General features: G+C 37.9%; 2 protein-coding genes across 6 annotated transcripts in view; both read right to left on the minus strand.

Moving 5' to 3' along the window:
- Positions 1-98: 98 nt before the first annotated feature.
- On the minus strand, positions 99-13,784 carry prkcsh (PRKCSH beta subunit of glucosidase II). Of its 4 annotated transcripts, none has more exons than XM_055189299.2 (18): positions 13,679-13,784; positions 13,166-13,292; positions 12,942-13,058; positions 12,211-12,306; positions 12,067-12,124; positions 9,929-10,046; positions 9,717-9,846; positions 8,984-9,068; positions 8,820-8,898; positions 8,637-8,720; positions 8,150-8,305; positions 5,638-5,728; positions 5,462-5,531; positions 5,022-5,111; positions 4,844-4,918; positions 4,533-4,632; positions 4,280-4,446; positions 99-306 (listed from the first exon to the last, which is right to left on the minus strand). In XM_055189299.2, exons 1-17 carry the CDS (start codon positions 13,736-13,738, stop codon positions 4,300-4,302), a joined length of 1,683 nt encoding a protein of 560 aa, XP_055045274.2. In that variant the 5' UTR covers positions 13,739-13,784; the 3' UTR covers positions 99-306; positions 4,280-4,299. The 4 variants fall into 4 exon arrangements, with proteins under 4 accessions (XP_055045274.2, XP_055045284.2, XP_055045303.2 ...); XM_055189309.2 differs by having other exon boundaries at positions 13,675-13,756; XM_055189328.2 differs by lacking the exon at positions 13,679-13,784 and adding an exon at positions 13,541-13,667.
- Positions 13,785-17,058: 3,274 nt separating this feature from the next.
- The window catches only part of pde4a (phosphodiesterase 4A, cAMP-specific), an 80,310-nt gene continuing 72,670 nt past the window's right edge, over positions 17,059-24,698 (minus strand). For both annotated transcript variants that reach the window (XM_055189349.2, XM_055189357.2), the window contains 4 exons: positions 21,095-21,249; positions 20,889-21,011; positions 20,597-20,779; positions 17,059-20,495 (listed from right to left, as the gene is read on the minus strand). In XM_055189349.2, the coding sequence (XP_055045324.2) occupies positions 20,016-20,495; positions 20,597-20,779; positions 20,889-21,011; positions 21,095-21,249 (941 nt within the window). In that variant the 3' untranslated portion in view covers positions 17,059-20,015. The remainder of the gene's footprint in view (positions 20,496-20,596; positions 20,780-20,888; positions 21,012-21,094; positions 21,250-24,698) is intronic.

The raw sequence follows: 24,698 nt of genomic DNA on the forward strand, positions 1-24,698 counted from the left end.
GTAAGAGTTTATAAACGGATTAATATTTATCAAGTTCATAGTCTACAGTGTAAAAGATTAATCAACGATTCATTGGTTTACTAATTACAACACAACAATTTTTCAAATGTAAAGCTGAATTTATTTTAACATTATCCATGGAATGTGAGAAGATAAGATCTTACTACATTAATAAAAACCAACAAACAAACAAACAAAAACATTTCAGTTGAATAATCTCTGTGCTTCTAGCTGACCAAAAACTAATGGAGGAAGAAGATCCCAAACGTTTAACAGGAAAGGAAAGTAATGTTCCCATGGACCAACCTAAGAATCACGAGAGAGAAAAAAAATAATGTTAGGAATATGTGCATAAGCATTTTGAAAGGAAAGAATACACTTTTAAGTTAGCAATGCACTTTGTGAATATAAACCGATGATACTGCACTAATATGGCTAGAGAAGCAATTTGCGTGCTGGTTCATTGCAATTTAAATCATTCGAGTTCAAAGGAACTGTGAGAAAGACACCGGCTTTTAGGAAAAACCTCAGACAAAAGATAACCTAGTTTAATAAATATCCAAGATGCCTTTAGCGGAAATATAAATGTGAAAATATGCACGCATATTTTGTAGGCTTTATATTGACAGAACACTAATGTTGATAAATAGGAGTTGGTACAATGCAACAGAACAAAGGAATGTTACACTCTCTCTCTCCAATGTATGAAAGTCTTTATATTTATTCAACAAAGACAAACTAAATCTATAAGAATTCAGCAGTAATTTTGCGTTAAAATATTTACATAAATATTTATCAGTTAAAGGCGGGGTGCATGATCTCTGAAAGCCAATGTTGATATTTGAAATCACCTTAAAGGATTAGTCTATTTTCTTAAAAAACTAAATCCAGATATACTTACCACCATGTCATCCAAAATGTTGATATCTTTCTTTGTTCAGTTGAGAAGAAATTATGTTTTTAATGGACTTAAAAGGACCCCAACACGTAACACTTTTAATGCAGTTTAAAATTGCAGCTTCAACAGAATTTCAAAGGACTCCAAACAATCCCAAACGTGGCATTAGGGTCCCATCTAGCGAAATGATTGTCATTTTTGACAAGAAAAATAAAAAGTATGCACTTCTAAATTACAACTTTTCGACTATCTACGGTCCTGTGACGCGCCAGCGCAACCTCACGCAATACGTCATCACGTCAAGAGGTCACGGATAGACGTTTTATTATATTATATTTATTATATAAATTAATGTCTTTGTGTCAGTTTATTGTTTAAAATGGTCCACAAATGTGCGTTTCATATATAAAAACATGTGACCTGTCCACTGCATTAAGCAATTACCTGAGGTCACGCTGGCGCGTCATAGGACCGGAGATAGACGAGAAGTTGTGGTTTAAAGCTCCCGTTCTGTCTGTGATTTTGAAGCTTTGATTGTGTTTATAGTGGGCAATATAACACGTGTTCATGTTTCACGTGTAAAAAAACGCGGTATTTTTCACACAATTTACTTATATGTATTTCTTCCTTATTATGTGAAGTCCCTCCTTCAGAAATATGTATCGAGTTCTGATTGTGTAGTTTGTTTAGTGTGTTGTGATTCGATAGCAGCTTAGCAGAGCCGTTTGAGCCAAAGCTGGTGACTGACGTATTCCTGTGGGTGGAGTTTAGTCAACGAACTGTTTTACTGACGTCTTTAAAGCAGGAAATAGAGGGCTGTAGTCCAAACCGGACGTTCGTTGTAGGCTTTTAAAGAGGAATTCTATTGAAGAAAATATATCGCTTGGCAGTGAACTTTGAGCTTTATCATTTTACAGGTATTATTTATGCTAGTATAGCAACATTACACACTAACTAGGGTTTAAAAAATGCTATCAGGAAGAACGTGACCTTTAAAAGTGCATATTTTTATTCTATTAACATTAGCATTATTTTATTAAAATTGGCGGGTCACAGGACCGGAGATAGACGAGAAGTTGTGGTTTAAAAGTGCATTTTTTTTCTTGTCAAAAATGACAATCGTGTCGCTAGATAAGACCCTTATGCCTCATTAGGGAAAGTTTATAGTCCTTTGAAACTGCAATTTTAAACTGCATTAAAACTGTTAAGTGTTGGGGTCCATTAAAGTCCATTAAAATGAGAAAAATCCTGGAATGTTTTCCTCAAAAAACATAATTTCTTCTCGACTGAACAAAGAAAGACATCAATATTTTGGATGACATGGTGGCGAGTAAATTATCTGGATTTTTTTTTTTAAGAAAATTGAAATCCTTTAACAAACACGCCCCTACCCCAATAGAATCTAGACCAGGGCTATTCAAATCTTACCCTGGAGGGCCAGAGCACTGCAGAGTTTAGCTCCAACCCTAATCAATCACACCTGAGCAAGCCAATCAAGGTCTTCATGATCACTAGAAAATCACAGGTGGGTAAGTTTGATCAGGGTTGGAGCTAAACTATGCAGTGCTCCGGCCCTCCAGGGTAAGATCTGAATAGCCCTGATCTAGACCTTCTTTTGATAGACCCACCCAACACGTACGCAGCCAGGGAATGATGTCGGTTAGTAGACACGCCCTTTACTGCCGATTGGCCACAAGTGTGTTTTGGTACTCGGCCGACTCCCTTTTTTCAAAGTGTTTTTCAAAAATCATGCACCCGCCCTTAAGTAATGTTGTATATTTTAATAGGCCCTTAAACTTATCAATTATGTTAACACTTTACAGTAAGGTTCTGTTAGTTACCAGATTACCTACCATGAACTAACAATGATCAATATATTTTTACAACATGCCTTAATCTTTGTTAATACTAATGTTAATACAATAAAGCTAGAAGTATAGTCGTATTTACGCATACACGTGGGTCTGCGTACAGTGCGCTTGACGCAAATTTCGTCATAAGAATAGTATGCGCGCACTGTATGCACACTACCGGATTTTTGTAACCACTCCTACTGTGTATGCGTAGGATGCACATGCGCATATAGGAGAATGCAGTATGTAGCCCAGGAGATGCATGGCATTTTGTCATAATGCGCATGTGTTCAACGTCTGTGTACACGTATGAGTCAAATTATGCTTAACTATGTGTTGCAAGGTTGTGTTTACACGTTTGGGTACAAAAAAAACCTTTACTCTGGGCTTAAAAGGATTAGTCAATTTTCTTTAAAAAAAAATCCAGATAATTTACTCACCACCATGTCATCCAAAATGTTAATGTCTTTCTTTGTTCAGTCGAGAAGAAATTATGTTTTTTGAGGAAAACATTCCAGGATTTTTCTCATTTTAATGAACTTTAATGGACACCAACAGGTAACAGATTTAATGCAGTTTAGGCTTGCATCTTCAACGGAGTTTCAAAGAACTCTAAACGATCTCAAACGAGGCATAAGGGTCTTATCTAGCGACACGATTGTCATTTTTGGCAAGAAAAATAAAAAATATGCACTTTTAAACCACAACTTCTCGTCTTCCTCCGGCTGTGTGATGTGCCAGCGCGACCTCACGTAATTGCGTAATGCAGTGGAAAGGGCACGTTACATATATGAAACACATATTTGCGAACCATTTTAAACAATAAACTGACACAAAGACATTAATTAGTATAATTTCACATACAACAACTGCGGAACGGTCCTCTTTCTCCACACTTGTAAACACTGGGGCGTAGTTTCGCATTCGTCATCTTTTTCGCTAGATAAGACCCTTATACCTCGGTTGGAATCATTTAGAGTCCTTAGAAACTTCGTTAAAACTGCAATTCTAAACCGCATCAAAACTGTTATGCGTTGGGGTCCATCAAAGTCCATTAAAATTAGAAAAATCCTGCAATGCCTTTCTCAAAAAACATAACTTCGTCTCGACTGAACAAAGAAAGACATCAACATCTTGGACGACACGGTGGTGAGCAAATCATCTGGATTTTTTTTTAAAGAAAATTGACTAATCCTTTAAAGGGGACATATCATGAAAATCTGACTTTTTCCATGTTTAAGTGCTATAATTGGATCCCCAGTGCTTCTATCAACCTAGAAAATGTGTAAAAGATCAAACCAGCAACTTAGTTTTGATAAACCATTTCATCAATAAAATTTGGCTCCCCTTTGAATGTCAGAAGGGGAAAATACTGCCTCTTCATCTATACTATCCAACCACTACACTGCTAGTCAGTACAGAGATCAGCTCATTTGCATTTAAAAGTACACTCCCGAAAAGAGCAAATTTTTGCTTAATACAACGTTACTGTAATCAAAATGTGTATGTACTGTATGTCACTGCACACCTTGCATTGTTGAGCAGACTCTACAGCTCCAAGTGAGCATGTGCTGAAGGATCAACACTGGCCGCCTCTTGGCAAACAGCAGGCGTAGTGAATTCCATTAGATATTCGCAGCGACTCGGCTCTGAGGTGGAGGTCACCACAGTCTCCTTTCCACAAGTGAGCTTCACCTAAAACACAAAACCACACTTTAGCACAAAACCAACCACCCAGTATAAATCAAGCAGTGGAAGCGATGAAAGACATCGGCACTTACTGTAGTTGATCTGTTTGGACCTTGCCAGCACCCGGTGCCATGCTCGTACTTCATAACCAAGTATTTATTATTTTCAGGCCCTGACCAACTTCCCCATGATCTGCAAACATGAGCATCTTCTATTAAGGACTGTCAGTAACACTAACATCATGACATATACGATTAAACTGAAATAAGAAAAACAGCCCAAACCAGCATGGCTTACTGGTCTTGCTGATTTAACTGAATAAGAAAAGCCCCATCAATCCATCAAAACATAACAGCTTAGGCTAGTTTAATCTGTTTTCGTATACAGCAGGTTTGCCTCTTACCCAAGGTTGGTCTCTGAACCTCCATACTTGGGTTTCTGTGAAACCCGATTAAAAGGACACAGTCTGTAGATGTACCTGAAGGCAAACACAACATATTTTATGAAACAAAGAACAAGCCGCACAGAAAATATTTCTAAACATCCAAAGCTTCTCCAAATCCAATGTCGTTTTCACTTACTCGCTAGTGGAAAGTTCATAGCACTGGCTGTACATGTAGGTGAACTCAGCATCGGGGCCGAAATCAAAGGACAACTCTTTTTCGATATTTCTGGGATGCAAAGAATAAAACAGAGCTCATCAAAGTTTGCATTGCGTCAAAGAGTGCCAGTTCAACACGGATGGCGCAGTGCAATGACGTATAGGGAAAACTCAAATGTTTGCAAAATTGATTGACTAAAACTTTGTAACTAGCAATGCAATGCATCGCAACAGTCATCGGTTGGTCAATGATAATGATTTTAAACCGATTCGTCCCTTTTTAGACCCCATTTCCATCAAGCCCTCTGTCAATGCTTTCTCCAGCATACATTAGCATTCAGAAGCAGCATTAGCTAATTGCCGTAGCACTGTACTATGTATTCAGCTTCCGGTAAACTGTATTTATGGTATTGAACGAACCTGATTTGATCGTCCACTTCCCGAAGAGCTTTCTCAGACTCTTCAAAGTCATCTCGAGCCTTCTGAGCAGCTATAAATAAGAGAAACAGTCGGTCAACAAAAAACATCTGACTAAAAATAATTAAATACAATCCTGTTTCCCTGCAGCATGTGGTCTCTGAAGGACTGAAACACACCGTCAATAAGGGCCTGAGTTTCCGCGTCATAAGGAGGCATGGCTTCCTCATCTTCATGACTCTTCTCTGAAGACTTAATGCTGGGTGGAGCCTGTATAACACAGAGCAACTCTTATAGTGTATAAAGACAAGCCCTGCGTCCGAAATCGCATACTGTGACAGTACGTACTGAATTAGATACAGTACCTACTTATTGCCCGTAAAAACGGCAGTGTGAATGAAATTCGGACAGACTATGTTGATAAATCACTTGACATGCATGACAGCTTGTCATAACAAGTGAGACTCAACTTAAATGAGGTTGAACAAGCTCAATTTAACAACAAGGAAAAGAGTTTTTTTTTCTTATGTATTTACACCCGCATTACCGCTACAGACTATGTGCTCCTGGGGCTCACAAGATAGTAAAGTGTCAATCAAATGCACACTCAAAATAGTAGGTCATCTAGGAACTTTGGCCAACTGTATTTCGAATACGGTGAATTCGGACATACTACTTAACTCACCTATTGCTTTTCGCCTACTATATTGTATGGAAGTAAGCGGTTTCGGACACAGTTATAATCTTAAACTCAACACAATGTGCTACAATCTGATATCATACTACAATTTCTCTATGTTTTTTACACTGCTGTTCATGATATAATTGCAGTTTTATGTAATGTAACACTCCTACTCTTGTATTTTTTCTTCTTATAAGGGCTTACATTTCCATGTAAGATGAAAAGGCATGTCAAGTTTAATTTGATGGCTGTTATGTGCGATAGTCAAAGAAAAAGTATACAGCATTACATTAGATAATAATCTATTTATGAAAACAAAAACATTTGCAATACTACTATATATTCTATTTTACATACTGTCTGTCACACTTTATATTAGGTGTATTTGACTAGTATGTACCTACATATTTTTGTCAGTGACAAAAACAGTTTGTCAAGATGAGAAATTCAAAAATCTTTTTTAAAAACTTGTTTTAAAAGCATGCATCAGGTAAATTTCAATGCACATAGTGTATTTATGTTAATTGTATGCATTAAAAAATTACAATAGCACCATTTTTATAAAAGTTACGACTGAATGGACCCAAAAATGTCAAATGGTGTAACCGCCAATTGCGCCAAAGAATGAGAAATATTAAATATTTTATCAACCTTGATGGCATGCAAGGATAATCATAAAAAAATTAATATAATTTTATTTGTTATTTCTAAATGTAAATTTTAATGCGTTTTTGTAATATTTATCCTGACATATGCTGAAAACAGCTCTGTTTTCTAAATAATCTTTGACAAATGATGTAGAAATGTATGTAAAAAAAGTCTTATTACAATAAACTAGATGATTATATTTTATTCCACATTGTTTATGAATATATTTATATTTTCATTTAAAACAAATTTTTTGACACAGACCGGTTACACCACATTGACATTTTATTGCAATTATCCCCCAAATATTCTTTCAAAATGAAATAAAATAAAAAAAGTTATTTTGAAATTTTAACCCTTTAACATTAAATTTAACCATACAGACACAAAATAATTAACGTCATGTCATTGATGCATCTGCATGTAACCATATGCTTGATCCTCTACTTAACACTAAACCAACCCTTAATTAAACCTACCCTGAACAATATGCACATACACAATAAGTTTAATGTATTAAATTATTTTTTCCTAATGTAAGTACACATTAATTAAAGACACCAAATATAAATTGGACCCCTGTATACTATATATTTAATAATTGTATGTTTTTCTTTAGTTTCTTTTCTTCGTTTTATATGTGAAGCTGCTTTAAAACAATGCAGCACTATAATATAAAAATGCACTATATAAATAAATTGGACTTGATTTAAGCACATGCAACAAGATAAAATGCTGTTAGAGGTTTTACACTGTCATCAGGTTTATGCAAGGAATAATTGATGACGAGCCACTGAATTATAAGAATAATTTAAAGGTGACATAGAATGATTGAACGGGGTATTTATCCTTGTTCTGTGATGTGACATGTAGACAAAAATGTTTTTGTTTGGGTCTGTAATGCCTTAGAAGCTTCCTAAAAACCTCTCTCAGATAGCTCTATTAGGGTGGGGGTTTTTAAACAAGTGGTTTTGCACATATTTGGCTCTCCCTACTGGCTTAACTTGCAATCTCATTACTGATTGGCTGACTTTGCTGCCACTCTAAAAATGTAGCCAATTATTTTAAAGTGGAGGGGCAGATAGATGTCGTAAGCATCAGTTTTTCAGATTGGGCTGTTTTCTGGCTGACATTTCTAAAAGAGGAATTTCTATGAGACTGAGATGTTTAGCATGTCTACAACTTTTTGTATGTTTGTGAATGCGGGTAGACTACCATTATTCAACAAAGACGAGGTAAAAATGGTTTTTCATTCTCTGTCCCCTTTAAAGAATTTATTCCATACCCACAGAACATTTCTCAGCCAATCAGAATACAGCATTCAACAGACCCGTGGTATAATATGTGGTATACCCTCCTACCTTATCATCCTCTTCACGATAATCATCGTCATCCTCCTCCTCTTCTTCTTCATCAGAAACGTCCTCCTCTGGGTACGCCTCAGAGTCATTGTCTACAACTGGCTCCTTCGCCTCTTCATGAGGTGTTTCCACTGGGGCAGGCTCCACAGGCTGGGACTGAAAGAAATGCACATGTTAACTGACCACTTTGTTCAAGCCAAGGACAAGAAAACAATCTTTTTACAAAATATGGGTTTTATTTAAAAACAAAATACATGTGAAAGTTGTAAATGTCACAATGTCAAAATAAATATTATTTACCTAATATTTATTTTATATGAGGTGCATTTTATATGAATTAATGTTTTCAAAATTAAATGCATCCCTTACAGTACTAAAACGGATAGATTTGGATGATGATAAAAGTTCCAGTTGTTTCCCATTTACACAAAGTAAGTAGCCATGCAAGACAATGGATATATGATAAGTCTGGTTCTTCTCTACTGACCTCTGGGTGGTATTTGTCTTTAATGTTGGACCAAATACTCTCAAATGCTGATGTGTCCACTTGGTCAGCTCCTCCCATCAGTCCCTAAGTAAAACACAAATCACTTAGTATCACACCGAATACCCACACAGAGTTTTATATCCGATTGCATTTTGACCGAGAAGAGATTCAATGTGAAAGTACCTGAGCTTCAGTTTCAGTTAATGTGCCATCAGCATCCGTGTCCAATTCTGCATGGGACTGAAGCTCAGAAACAGACACGCTGACACAGACACAGCACAGCGTTATTTTATTTATTCCCAATGTAAACAATCACAGAGATAAACATGCACGAGTGCAATACTTACACGCCATCTGCATTGTCATCCAGCTCCAAGAAAGCCTCTGCCATTTTGGTTTTATCTTTCTCCAGACGAATAGCTGCCTTTTGCTCTGAAATTTAGATTATTTGCAGGTGCATTTCAGTATATGCAAGTTAAGGAGTACTCTGAAGAGCTCGTTATAGTTGTGCGTAGGTCCTACGGCGTAGCCGCGAAGGCGTAGGTTCCACGTCGGTTTTCATTTATACTTTTGCGTCGTTACGACGTGCAAACAGACCGCTGGTAGGCATATTGATACAGTTTTAATTAAATCACTCCTCAACTTGGCTCATCTTTGTTTTCACCGTCACAAACGGAAATACCTATGATGCAGTTTTTTTACCTGAGGGGTTCTGGTGGACCAATCACAGCGCTTGCGGTCTGCGTAGATCTGACGCGCTGTTAAAATTTTTGTGAGGTGCACGTCAGGCTACGCACAGGCTACGCACAGGCTACGGGTAACTACGGCGTAGAACTTACGCACAACTATAAATTGGGCTTTAATGTTTGGTGGCTGCATATGAAAACATAGACGATGATATACATGAACTGTATCTCTTTTTATCCTTATTAACATTTAATAACACTATAAGCTGACCAGGGTAAACTATCACTTTTGTTAGCATGATGCTGTAGATTCAGTAGTGCAAAACATGGGCATATACAAAGACTGCAGTGACAAACAGGAGATTTGATTATAGAAGAAAAAAGCTGCACTCACCTTCCCAGGCCTTGAGGTGGCGCTCTTTAGCTTCCTTCTCAGGTTGCTCTGCCGTCTCTTTAATGGTCCTCATTGCTTCAACTTTCTCTTCTAGCTGTTTCTTATTTTCTTGTATTTCAGTCAGTTTACCCTGCAGAAGATGCATGCCATTTACCAAAACTTATAGGACACAAAACAGAGTGAAAAATGATACAAAGCGTCTCTTTCTCTACCTGCTTTTCTTGGTGTCCCCTCTTGGCCTCCTCAATGAGCTGCTGTTTCAGCAGAAACCCCTCTTTGGTGATCTCAGCCATCTGCTGAAGTACTTCCCTCTCTTTACGTCCCAATTCCCTGAGAAGCGATTAAAGGTGCCAAAGAATGCATTTTAATAATACGTTAAATTGTTCTTTGATATTTACATAGAAGGTATGTAAATTTATTAAGTGCAAAATTTTCCAGAAACGTTTTTACATAAGATTTGTCCTTTGAATAAAATTGTCTATGTTTTGAAGGGTCATGAATAATAATGTTGCGCTCTGCTCTGATTGGCTCTGCTTTGCTCTGAGGCTCACGCCAGCAGCTCACATTAGCAAACAGACCTTACATGTTTGAGCCTGTATCAGGCTGCATTTACACTTCAAGTCTTAATGCACAGATCCCATAGTTTGACCATATCCGATTTTTTATCCTGCCTGTTTACACATACTTTAGACACGCCTCATATCCAATGTCCGTGTTTACATTAAACTCCCGCCCAGACAGGATGCTAACTTAACTGCGTATAGTGTTAGCTACCTACCGTTAATATCATCATCAATTATTTAAAGTAAAGGCCATTGTTAATGATTACCTTCGGCATCATCATTATCCACATTGTCTTTCTCCGTCATCACGTCTTCCTCTGAAAAACTGTTGAGAACTTGGGGGGTCGGCAGCTAGGTTTATTGCCCAAAATTTTGTCCAGTTGCTCATAAAATGGGCAAGTCGTTCTGTCCTGAATACTGCGGTTGTTGTTATCCTTAACTTCCTAACACTTGGTTTTAATGCTCTTTATTTTGCGCTGGCATTGCAGCCAGGTGCAGATGTGTGTAACTCCTCCTTACTTCAGGTACGAAATGATGACGGTCAACGCAATCCGTTGTGGAACACTGAAGTCATATTCAAGCTGAATCGGATATGTATGTGGTTAGACGCATTTCGGATGTCTGGATATAGGATATATATCTAATAAAAATCCACATTTGGAAGTGGCTCATATCGGATCCAATAAAAATCGGGTCTTGGAGTCGGTGCGTTTTTGTGTTTGCATACATGCAGCAATATCCGATCTGTGTCAGATGTGAGGACTAAATCAGATTTTTTTGTGACGGTCTAAATGCAGCGTCAGACGAAAATACAGATTTTGACGAGCAACTAATTGTTTGGAGATTGTTAATGGATGTTTCTGAGTGGTAAGTTTGTGTGTTTTTTTCATTATGGACTTGCAAAGCGTAACTGCAAAGTCAATAGTAGAACTTCATCCTAAACACTAGCATATAGACCAGGAGTCTCCAACCTTTTTTCATTGGAGAGCTACTTTCTAAAAAATAAAAGTGGTCGAGAGCTACTTTGTATGACTCTCTGGTATCTCTTGACATTTGATGTTTAAATATGAGATGATAACCCATTAAAGTTGTGACCATGACTGTATTTTCGTTTTACGAAAAGTGAATCCGAAAATCACAGCATCCTTTTTAATCATAGTGACTCGACTCGAGGTGTGTTCGTCTTCAAAGCGTCGCGCGGATTGCCCGGTTGCCGCGCCGCGGGATTCACAGCGTTACGACAGCGACAGCCGCTTGTTTATGTTGTTACTGCTGAAACCGTCTATAGCATTAATTAGCATGTAGCGCTAACTTAGCATTCACAACTTTGTTTTTAGCATTTTAACAACTTTGTAATTCATTTAATGTGTAATTTAACATTTGGGGCGTACATCTCGACTGTGACATCACAGTCAGTGTTATGTGGAGATTGGCCTGTTTTCCAGCACTCTTTTGCATGCACGAGGTTTACATAAAAATGAGAGATAAAACGCATTTGAGGCTCATGATATCTCATTACCATGTCTAGAGCTCTTATTATTCATCTATGCCTAGCTAAATATAGTTTTGTATTCTATTGGCACCTATAACATTTTGTTTGTTGTTTTTTTATCACGTCATTAGAAAGGAAAGCACAAGTAAAACTGAATAGGGTCAGACATAAAACATTTATTACTGTAACCTGTGGGTGCCATTACACTATAAAAAAGTTGTTGTTTTTTGCAAACATGCCTGTATAAAGACAGTAATGTGCTATTCACTGCTAAGCAATTTTAAACAGAACTCACTTGCAAGTGTTTTCACATTTGGCTCCGCTGTTGTACTCATCAGTAGTGTCGCAGCAATCTGCAAAGAAAAATATTTCAAATGCAACACCATTTACACTCATTAAACACTGCAGATGAAAATATACAGATGCTCGGTCATCTTACCACAGATGCCATCATTAATACGCGAGGATGGGATAAAAGTCGGCCTGTACCCAGCATTAGTGCAATGAAAGCTACCATTGGGACAAGCAGCAGTGCCTGGGGACAGACGTAAACAAATAATGTAAATAAAGTAAATCATATGACACCATACCACACTTTATGTGTAAAGTCTGCAGATGTAACAAATGCTATAGCAATTTTTAGCTTCTATTTATATAAATTTATGTGTAGATAGATACTTAGTCTGGTTTTGCTCTGTTAGCCATTTCTCATTACTTTCATTATTTTTTTCTAGTTAATGTTATTTTAAATATGAAAAGGCACTACTGAGCAGACTTAAAGGATAATCATTTTGCTGCCCTACTGAAAAGACTGGTTTAAGCTGTTTTAGTAGGTTGGTTTGGTTTTAGAAGTCGGACACTTTTTAGCTGGTAAGACTGGGACGTGCTGACCCACCATCTTTACCAACTTTATGTCAGGCTGGGAGGACAGGCTTTAAACCAGCTAGGACCAGCCAAGCTGGTTTAAGCTTAAAAGTGTTCAAAACCCCTCTTAAACCAGCCTACTACACCAGTTTAACCACCCCGCGAGGCCAGCTTAGGCTGGTTTTAGCTAGTCTTTTCAGCAGGGTGTTTATCCTTTAGATACAAATTAACTAGTTACTTACTTAAGTAGACTTTTTTAGGTTACATTATCATGTTTTTTCAGTCATTATTTATCTAATTTAGTGCCTGGCTCATCTGAGCCATCTTTGCAGTCACAGTAGTCATCATTCACTCGGTCAAAAGGAATCGTCCGGGATCCATCTAGACAAGTGAAGGGCTTGTTTTCCTCATAAAACTGCCTCTCTTTATGTGTTCATACACAAAGAAAAACAAAAAATACACAGTGTTTTTAAGAAGTCCCAGCAGAATATAAAATTTAAATAGGTGTAAATGAATTATGCAGACTTTACTTGATAATGGTACTCCTCGTGGCCGTTGAATTTCTACCGGTGTCCCCAGACTGACCGTGAATGCTAAAGTCAACAGCAGATGCACACAGCTCATGATGCCGCAGGTCAATGCACACTCACACGCGACCTTGGAGCACAAATATGCACAATGCTTCGTTAAATTCAACACGAGAGTATATCTAATCCCTTATAACGTCGACTTTATAAATACACATCTCATTTCAAGAGTTTATAAAATAAACAAATGCCCAAATGCAAATCTTATCGAGGTTCGTTAACAGATTCGTTAAAATGTCTTAAGACACGCTCATCCTGGTTAATTCAATCTGAAATGGCTTCCGCACAGTCACCTGAATTGTATGCTGAAATAGTTACCGCTTTTGCACAATCCGAGATTAAAGACCATACAGTATCAATGCAGTAAGTATAAACGTTTTGATAAAAGTCAAATAAACGAAACGTGATATTATAAAGAAGTGTAAAATATCAATGTAACAGACAATCGGTACCTACTTCCGCAGTACGCGCTGACAGCAAATGCCACGTGACCCACGCAGAGAGCGGTGCACTCATGTGATTGGTTGATTCGATGGTTTGTATGTGGCATTGTGGGTAATGTATTATCTTTACCACGTAATTGATTTTGACGTTTTAACATAGTTGTGTATTTCGGAAAGTCATCATGTACATTTGGGGTTTTAAGTAACACCTTAACACAGGTATTAAGCCTACGTCAAACAATCTATATCAACGTTTACAATCTGTGACACATGAGGTGTACGCAGCAGTAATGAGAAGACTACATCCTTCAAAAAAAAAAAAAAAAAATGTTGCAATAATTGTATGAAATGTTAACCCTTGTAATTATTCTTATTTATGCATGCATTAAGTTAGGTTAAGAAAAGCAAATTGTAATGTTTTGTATGCTGGGGTCAATTTAATAGAATATAGACTGAATATATTTAAATTCACAGACCTGTAATCAAAACTGCCTTATTGTCGTTATGCAGTGATCGTCATTTTTTGGTTATTTTATCTGAGCAACCTGGTATGATGATTGATTGACTCTTAACTCTAATTTGTTTTTTGATTCAGAAAGATCAAAGGAAGAAAGAGGGCAGGAATGAAAACAGGCTGGCAAGGTAAAGGTGAGTGAGATAAGAGCAAAAATTGTATAGTACAGACTGGGGGGGGGGGGGGCAGACACCCAAAATATTCTGTCATCATTTATTTAACCCTCGTGTGGTGTTCATATTTTTGTTACTTAGAAAATGTTTGTGGGTCTGGTGGACCCACTGTATTATTAGTATCTTAAACCAATGCAGTCATACAAATTTATGTAGAACTGTTTACAGATGATTACTTTAGCCTTATTGCAAGTAATATAGACAGAATTTATGGTTAATATTTGTCATTTACCACTGGTACAGGACTATTTACAAATTAAAGTGCTATTCGTTTTTGGGATAATATGAAATAAGAGAAGAAAATTATTTTCTCCCCCAGATGTTTATCTAAAATAAGTATTTTCATCACTTTTTCATCTCAAATAAGTTTTTCATCACTTTGATGTTTAATTCTTTGAACTTAGTTTGAAATTGTACACATTTGTGTCCGTTTACACAGCACAAGCCCCATCTGAAAAGATGCGGTATCATAACACATTATCCACACTGAACACATAACCTGTTCATGCCAGCCTACACAACACATAAGAAACAGATTTTTACTGTGTAGTTGTGTTGCATATGCATTTCTTGCATTTTATAGACGTGTACTGTGTCTTCCTGTCCATCTTAGTTCCAAACACACTGCAGTACAATGTGTTGCTATTGGCTACAACCTGAAATGATGAAAATGCTTGGATATTAAATTTTACTTTCTCTATTTCTCACTCTTTCTCACACACTCATACACACACAAACACACACAAACCATAGGTTTTGTGGTAAACTCATGGTTTTACAAATGGTAATCAATACACCAATTTACCATGATTACTACACTTTTACTATAATACAACCATGGTTGTTTTTTTGTAAGGAATATAATGGTAAAATGTAGAATGGTTCCTGTTAGACAAAAGGTAAAATTTTTGGGACAGTGGGGGCAGACAAGTGTTCATGCTTGATATATAACATGTTGTATCCTTGCCCTGTTACAGCAAGTGCAGAACGACAAAACTCTGACATGCATCCATCAAATAGGCTATGTACAGACATATATACAAACACACTCATGCACTCACAGGAGTCCCAGATAGGAGAAAAACAAAGTGAAGTTACATAGCACATTAAATTTTTACACTCTTATTAACCCTGGGTCCAGTGGACCCGAACACCACATATGAAATATAAATGTTTAGGGGGGTGTACAGTGTACAGTTATTATAAAGTTGTTTATTTTTATGTTCTTTATAGAAAATGAGCCAAGGCCAATGAATCTGAGGTTAAAACAACAATTAATTGCATAATGTTTCTTTTAGTAAACATTAAAAACGGGTCCCACAGACCCGAACAACACACAAGGGTTAATAATATTTCTAAAACCCCTACTGAAAAATCCAGCTAAGACCAGCAAAAGCTGGGAGCTGGTTTAAAGTGGCAGTAGCTGGTTAAGGCTGGTCCTTCCAGCCTGGCAAGCTGGTCAGCTGGCAGGGTTCCCACGGGTCCTTAAAATCCTTGAAAGTTTGTGAATCTGGGGGAAAAATTAAAGGCCCTGGGAAGTTTTTGAAAATATACATACATAGACAAAGGTCATTGAAAGTGCTTGAATCTATTTTATGCAAGAAGTTTTCTGGAAAAAAATCCATAGTATTCCCTGTGTAGTGTAGGATAATATCATACAAATTCTAGACTGTTTAAGCACACGTGTTAAACTGTACGCTTTATATCTTCTGTATGTGAATGTTGATTCATACCAAAATGCTTTTTTTGCCTAGTTGTGTTTGACACATGAAAACGTCTCTGGTTACGTATGTAACTGTTGTTCTCTGAGAAGGGAACAATACGCTGCGTCTCCATTGCCATACTTCCTGCGTCCCTGTTACACCGTCTTAGGCAATATTTCAGATAGTGATATACTTCCTGGCTCCTGCGTCACCCTGTCTTTGTCGTTAAGCCTCACCAGTGGTTGAATTTGACATACACATTCAGACGCACTTGGAGGCATCCCCAAAGTGTCACCGCAGTGACGCAGCGCGAGTTCCCTCAAAAGGGAACTGTAACAATGTATCTTAAAATGTAACACGGTCTCACTTGAAATGTGTCCCCATTTAGTCCTTGAATTTGAGGGTGTTGGACCTGGAAAGTCCTTGAAAGGTCCTTGAATTTGAAGTTAACTAAGGTGTGGAAACCCTGAGCTGGTCTTCTAGCCTGACCAGCTAAGTCCAGCTAGACCAACTCTTCTCTTATATCTGCTCATCTTAAAAAAGTGACCAAAACACCGCTACACCAAATTGCTACACCAGCAAAACCAGCTCATGAGCTTATGCTGTTTTTTCAGTAGGGTGCTACTGTAATAACTAATAAACTGCTTGTAAATGTAAGTTTGTCCACATAAATTCAGTCTGTAGGGGTCAGTAAAGCATCACTGTTTGAGCAACTGCAATTTTTTGGTAAATGCCATATTTTCTATACAAATTTTTATATAGTGTACTATAGTGCCAGAAGTGTGTAATGAACTACACAAACTGGCCTTATTACATGCAACACCTTCAATAATATAAGGGCACCATGTAAAAAAATGAAAGGATACAGATATTATTGCATTTATTATAAAAATCATCCTTTATTTGTATTTTCAACACACTTTACAGTACTGAACAGTGAAAGAAAAAAAATATACTGGTTTATATATATATATATATCTATATATATATTTGTTTTTATATATATATATATATAGCTGTTCGCTTATTAAATGCATTTTATTCACAAAATGACAACTTAGTTCTCTCAGCGGAAAACCTTTCATAAAAATAATATAATATAAATAACTTGGACACATTATACACATTACAGCAATATAATGTACAAATATTACAATCATTTTCCTGTGTTTTCTTTTTCATTGATATTATTACCATAACTTGTGAACAAGTAACATGTTATGTAAAGCCCAGAGAATAACTTCATTTGAGTCTCATGAGGCATGACTTTAAAGTACAAAGAAAACTGTTCTCGGATTAAGCCACGCCATCTTTCTGACTGTCAATTGGTCATTAACCTCACAGAAGTATTAAAAAATCCTATTAAAAGCCATTACAGTGCAGATTATTGACACGGAGTAGCCGATGTTGCTCAGTGCTTTAGCAGAAAATGGCACATAGGACCAAAAATGAAGATGTTTGGGCCGAGCCATTTCAAGTTTCCACCCTGCGTCGCGCTATACAGCTCCGTTCAATACACAAATCAGTATATATCATACTATACGCCCTGATATCAGCCATCTCACAACCTACAGAAAAATAAAGTGCTGGTAAAGAACAAGTTTAGAGATGATGACCAATGATTAGTCTGTTTTCCAATACGATTCAAATATACACATTTAAAGGTGGTGAGATGGTTACAAAAATACCCCCTAAAAAATGACAGGAGAACGAAAGGGGAACGTGGAGGGGGGTGATTATGACAATCCACAATTCAACTACAATTCATTACAACTAAAAGTGATTATTCGTGACAATGTTTGATTCTGAGAGATTTCAAATTTACAATTTAACATTACAGTATATACAAAACAAGCAGTGAATAGTCTACTATTTATATCCGATAGTAGTTTTTTTTAAACCATTAAACCAGAATGATACAAAAATAAAAACTGTACACAAACTGTTCAAAGAAAACACTTGTTTTTCTTTTTGATATCCAAAAAGAATGGCAGCAAGGAATTAATTGTAATAATTTCTTAATAAGAAACAATTGCTACAGTGTCGTGTTAAAATGGCAAATATTATTTGTTAGCTTAGCGCTCACAACGTTAACACAAAGTCTCACAACAAAGCATTTTAAGGTAAGACAGGCAAATGTAGATGGGAATGTCATCGATTCACACCGATCTGGGCTTTCCTTCTGCGCTAATTAAAGTCATACTATGACATCCTCCAATCCCGTTACAGACAAATACGGCTATCACATACGAGTTTCTGCTTTGACATGCAAGCTACTGACCAGCAGAAACTAGCTTGTCATGTTTCAAAAGAGATGCTAGTCCACTAGTCCTAGTCCATTCAACTAAACTGAAATCGAACTGAATTTCGTAGAGATGAGAGAGAGGCGATATTGCAGTTCTGACATCGACCTGAGAACTTGCTCTCATTTTCTAACTTCCTCTCTCTCTCTCATTAAAACATTGACATTTGTGACAAAAGGACACCAATAAAAGACGCCGGACATTAAATGCATCAGAGCAATAGTTTCATATGACATGCTTTGTCGTCCGTCACTTTAACTTGTGAAAAAGACAACACGTGTGTCTGTGCTGATGGTGCTATTGTGTATTCACAAACATTTAGCAAGGCATATAGACATGAAACAAATACTCCGGGATATAATGTCAACGTCTTATTATTCCACAATATGACAGGTAGAAATCCTGCGGTTGACATTAAGGCAAAAAAGCATCAAACTCAATATGGCTGCATGTGACTCCCTGCACATCTTTTCTTTTACCGACCTCCTTTTAAAACTCATCAGCTCATTCCTTTGGCAAAACATAATGTGGTGGATGTATTACCACTGCGAGTGGGTGAAGGTGAGAGAGTCTGTGCGTGCTGAAATTGAGGAGGCTCCGTTGCTTTCGCAAATTTGGCAGGAATGGATGGAACGAAACAAAAAGAAGGCAAAACATATGTTTCCACGCGTCACATGGCTTATCCTCAGAAAGTGACTATCATTAATTATTCACACGGAAAGTGAGGGCCGTCTGTGAGCTATGACGCTGATAAATCCTAATCTAGGCCCCAAATGCTCGGTCAGCAGCCGAGGAAGACTGACAGACGAGAAGGAATTATCACAAAGACGATGCCCACGCGAACCATAAACAATGGAGATAGATTGCTTAAAAAGAGACAATCAAAAATGAAGACAAAAGCAGACACTCCTGTCCCACGATGCATTGCTTCACAACAGCTCCAGAGTTGAAGCTGGTGGTTCAGAAAGGCACACGGCCATCTCGCACTGGTAGCACTCCAGGGTAAAGGGAAAAAGGGGTTGAGACCCACAAACAAATCATGCCATGTCTTATCTCTCTTTTTTTTCCGCTTTTTGTGTTCTGAAATTGAGCAAAAGTCTCTTCACCAATCACATGATTTTCAAGGATTCGAGTCCCTGTTAAACACTGATGCTCCATTTTGAGATGGCTTTTTCCAAAAAAAAAGGATTTCTTTCAGATCCAAGCCCCCTGAACACATACACAGACACACAGCTGTGTGTTTGCATGTACTTATTTTAGGTGCGTTACTCTTAAAGTTTGTGTACTTATTGACTGATGTGTGTGTGTATGTGTGGAAATTCCAGAGTGCTACGCTGACTTAATGGCCCATTACAAACCCACCATAATTCTGCTTCTCCTTAAAGCCTCACCCTCTCCGTCGGGTAGACTCCAGCACCCACTCGAAATCTACAGTTGCTGTGTTAAATACTTCTCTGATATCAATATTGTTTTGTTCCCTTTTTGAAATTAAAAACGAAACGTCTTATTGGATCAGTACACAAGACATGTTCTGTTCATGGTTTAGCTATCAGAAACAGAAGAGTCCTATGTGAATGATTAGGGACAGAGTTTTTAAAGTATGGCCTCTACTTGGCCCTCTAGGTGGGCCAGACGGCTGTCTTTTGAGTCTTGAGTATTACGTGTCGTCAGTTGGAGACGACAGTTTCTCCTCCTCTTCCGTCTCCTCGACGGGGCTCTCGTCGGACTGTCTTTCGTCCTCCTCCTCGACTACTGACTGAACCTGCAGTCGCCTCCTCCCCGACCTCTCCACCGCTACCTCCTCCCCGTCCTCCATGTTTTCTTCCGGCTCGTCATCCTCTGCTTCGTCATCTTCCTTATTTTCCTCCTTATCGCTGTTGCCTATGTGGTTATGATTGGCAGTCCCGTCTTCCTGTGCCGTCTCTCCCTCCAAGGTGAGCTCAAACTGGAATTTGTTGGCGCAGGACTCGAGCGCGTTATCTGGGCCGTCGGGAGGTGGCGATGGGCTCTGGGGGATGGTGCTTTGGTACCAGTCCCGGTTGTCCTCGAGGGTGTCCAGAATTTCCTGAGCGTCAGGGTGGACCAGGTCCCCCCAGGTTTCCCACAGGGGATGCACAATATAATCAATAAAGCCTACCTAAATGAGGAAATCAGACATATACAGAGACGGTTAAGGAGATGAGAACATTTAAATGCTTGAGAATTGATATTTACACATTTCCGTGTGGGTGTTTGTACCTGACTCTTCTCTACGGATGCTGTGTGTTTGTCACACATGGGGCTTATTTCCATCCCACGCTCTCGTTCTTTATCGCCCTGCCGGAAGAACTCCTCCATAATGCGCTCAGTCCACTGCCTGTATACTGCCAGGGGTTTGGTCGGGTTACTAAGGTCAGCACAGTGCACCATGTTCCTCAGGACCTACACACACAGTTGTTAGTAAGACGGTACATCTTATTTCTGTTGCCATTTCCATATGCATATTAATTTTTGTTATGTAACAAACAAACACATATTTGTTGGTAACTACCTGTATTCGGTCATTATAATGATCCAACATCAACACTCCAGAGCTGGTCACTTTCTTGGTCTCCACCATTGTCTTCAGATCTGCCAGTAAGCTCATATGCTTTGACATGTCTGTCGCCAAAACCTGAGAAGACAACCAGGACCATTAACTCTGGAGATAAGATGTAGGCCTTTAGAAATAGACACACAGCGTGTACAGCAGCTCACCATGTCAATGACCAGTTTTCGTAGACTCTGCCGCTGTCGTTTGGTGAGGTTCTGAAAGATGTCACAGTTCTCCTCATGCAGAAGCTTAAATCCTACAGCCAGATGATGGTTCTCCAGCACAGACTCATCATTGTACATTAATGCCAGTTCTGAGTCTGTAAAAAACAGAGCGGACGAGGCTATAGGTTTTGTACTTCCCTTCACCTCTATTCTTAAGATGCACACCAAAGACATGAGTTAATATCATGTTCTTGCAACAAACAATTTTACCCCATCGCTTTACAAAAATTCTTGCACAGCTGAAAACTGTTAATCTTGTAGCATGCACGGAGCTGAGCCTTTCTGTCCTGTAGCATGGGCTTAGCATTAAATATTCGGTCCAGAATACACCTCCAAACAAAGCGATGAAAAAACAATGAATTTTACACTGAAAAGGATCCTTAATGTAGCTGACACCTTATCAGGACACAGGGTGTAATTTAGGTAAAACACCCAAAGAAGGGCTTACCCTCTTAAGTGGAAGTCTGAATATCATTTTATTTTTGTACGATCTACAGGTACTCTGCACTGTAAACCCGAACAGTACAATGTTGTCATTTCAAATAAGTGAACTGTACACTCTAAAAAAATAATCCGTAAAAAAACGGATAATGTCCTGGCAGAAAATTACCGGCACTTTTTCCGTTATGTTTACAGACACTTCCGTTTATTCAAAAACTGAACATTCTGTAGATTTATAGAACACTGTCCGTAGATTTACGTAACATTTTCCGTAACCTTTAGGGACACTTCAGTCTGCCTATGAAACGCAACAATGGTGACAATCAACAACAAAGCTTCATGCCGCAATGCATGCTGGGTACCAGGATTGTAAAAAACTCTCCTAACATTTACTCTCACCATTGTTGAGATTTGTATCCAAAGTGTTGATGTCACTGAAGCAAAAACCACAGCTGACACATTTGCAGCAATATTATTCAATACAGTGTGTTTTTAGATCAGCATACAGTCTCACTCTTATACATTTCAGTTCATTATTCTTATTTTATCATTTCATAGTTAAATGTTAGACAGCATAACATAAAAACAACTAAGCTTACATGACATCATAGAAAATTCTCCTTCCTCAAGCAACAAACAAGTTGTAATTGCTACAAGCAAAAACACTGTTGCAATGCAAAAAGAGCAGAGTCAGTTCTGTGAGGGTCAAGGGACAAAAGCCTAACTAAAGGGAACACTAATCTTCATAGTGGTGACTTCAAATGGATCTAAAACAAACTGGAGATTTAATGTGATAAATGTTGTGGTAAATATCCATTTGACTTACACGTCACGTCAGAAAGAAGATTTGTCTACTAAATCACATTTGTCGATGCTGGAATAGTTTAACACTTGTATCTTGTTCTGACAGCATTTGTTTAGAACTTAAACATCATCCATGTTGGACAATAACTCTGCAAGCAAGTTGTAATTTTAGGTTTCAAACAGAGATGGTGATAGAGAGGCAAAAGTGAAAGATTGCAGCAGGAGTTATTGTACCCATAATGCAACATGTTATTAAAAAAAAAAACGGATAAATGCCTGTAAAACATAAATACGGAAAATTCCTTCATATTTACACAGTACTTTGTCCGTTTTTTTACGGATTTTTTTTAGAGTGTACTCAAACCAGTGAAAAAAGTTTATTTAAAGAGCAGATTATTTTCCACATACCGTACATTTTTGTTGCTCCCTGCTTTCCTTAAACGCTCTGATTTTGTACAAAGCTCGTCGATTTAAAAAGCGCTGTATCTTTGATTGGTCAGCTAATCTGTACGTGATTGGTCTGAATAACTGACGTCAGTGGAAATGTGACGCTCCTTACCATGTTTGAAAGATTCGCTCACAATGTAATGCTAGCAGGGGTTACAGGGGTCATGTCATGAAAATCTGACTATTTCCATGTTTATGTGCTATGATTGGTAGTGGTGCACCGAAATTTCGGTCGCCGAAAATTTCGGCCGAAAATGGCATTATCGGTTTCGGGACGAAAAGAAATCCAGCCGAAAATGTCAACCGAAAATGAATGTAAACCGCGCCCCTCCCAACTGTGCGCTAGCGCTTGGGTTTCACTCACGGTGATCAGTCGTCACCCACCCCTCCCCTTCGTGCTCAAGCAGGTTTCACTCACGGTCGAGCCGTTTGCACGCGTCTGCAAAGATTAAGCATGTCTTGATGTGTAAAGTTTAGAAAGAGTCGCGCTAATGTGTCTCATACTGTAATCCATTAACGTACATTTGGCGAATAAAGCAACGAAACACAACGTAATGTTTTTATGTGTAGCGACTGTTGCGCTGTTTGAGATTCACCCTCCTTCTATATGTGTGGACGCGCGTTTAAGTGCCCTTAGTGCGCATACGAGAGAGACGCGTTTAAAAAAAAAAACAAGCAAACATAAAATCTCTCTGTTATTGACAGGGCACATATAAACAAAATTATCTCCACAGTATTCTTTTTCTAATAAAAACATTTGTTTATGTCTTAAGTGTATGTATAGATTACAGTCAGATTAACCTACTTAAGTCTGTGTCATTAATGTTAATCAAACAACCCATGACAAAGAGACAAATAGCTCTAAAAATAATAATATATTTAATTTATACAATAAAGACAGTGTTATGATTCATTTAATTTGATTTCTGTAATGCTAATTTCAGACCTTATTAATCTACAACTTTGTTCTTTTTTATAAAGGTTTGAAATATCTTTATTGTTTATTAGATTTTTCCCACTCGCTTTTTGCTGATCGGAAAAATAATCTGATCTGTGCCTCAAAAACTGTAATGTGATCCGTCACACACCCCTAGTTAGTACACAGTGATAGCCATAAATGCAATTGTACTAATAATTGGCATAAACATTTCTTTCAGTGTTTCGGTTTTGGTTTTTCGGCCTTGGTTTGCTTTTTTCGGTTTTCGGTTTCGGACAAGAATTTTCATTTCGGTGCATCACTAATGATTGGGTCCCCAGTGCTTCTATCAACATAGAAAATGTGAAAAAGATCAACCCAGTAACTTAGTTTTGGTAAACCATTCTTTACAAGCACATGAGAAAATAGGTAGTTGAAATTTGGCTCTTCTTATGATGTCATAAGGAGCTCTTATTATAATAATACCGCCCCTTAGTCTGCACTATCCAATCACAGCACTGCCATTTAGTCCAAAGAAAAGGAGAGAGAGAAAATAATTCACAACACAATTGAGTTTCAATTGCAACAAACCACTCATTTGCATTTAAAAGGACACACCCAAAACAGCACATTTTTGCACACACCTACAAAGTGGCAATTTTAACATGTTATAATAAATTATATGTGGGGTATTTTGAGCTAAAACTTCACATATGTACTCTGGGGACACCAAAGATTTATTTGACATCTTATAAAAGTCTTGTGCCATTGCCCCTTTAACTTACAGGCTGAGTCCAAGCGGGAGGAATTGTGTAATGTCGGTCTTGTCTACGTCAACAGGCCCAAGAAGTAAACTTTTGCCTACAATATGTGTGTTTGTTTTAGTCCAAAAAAAGAAACTTATGTTGGAGACGATAACTCAAGTCATCAGTTACT

This window comes from Misgurnus anguillicaudatus, chromosome 19 (genome assembly GCF_027580225.2).
Source record: "Misgurnus anguillicaudatus chromosome 19, ASM2758022v2, whole genome shotgun sequence".
NCBI lineage: Eukaryota > Metazoa > Chordata > Actinopteri > Cypriniformes > Cobitidae > Misgurnus > Misgurnus anguillicaudatus.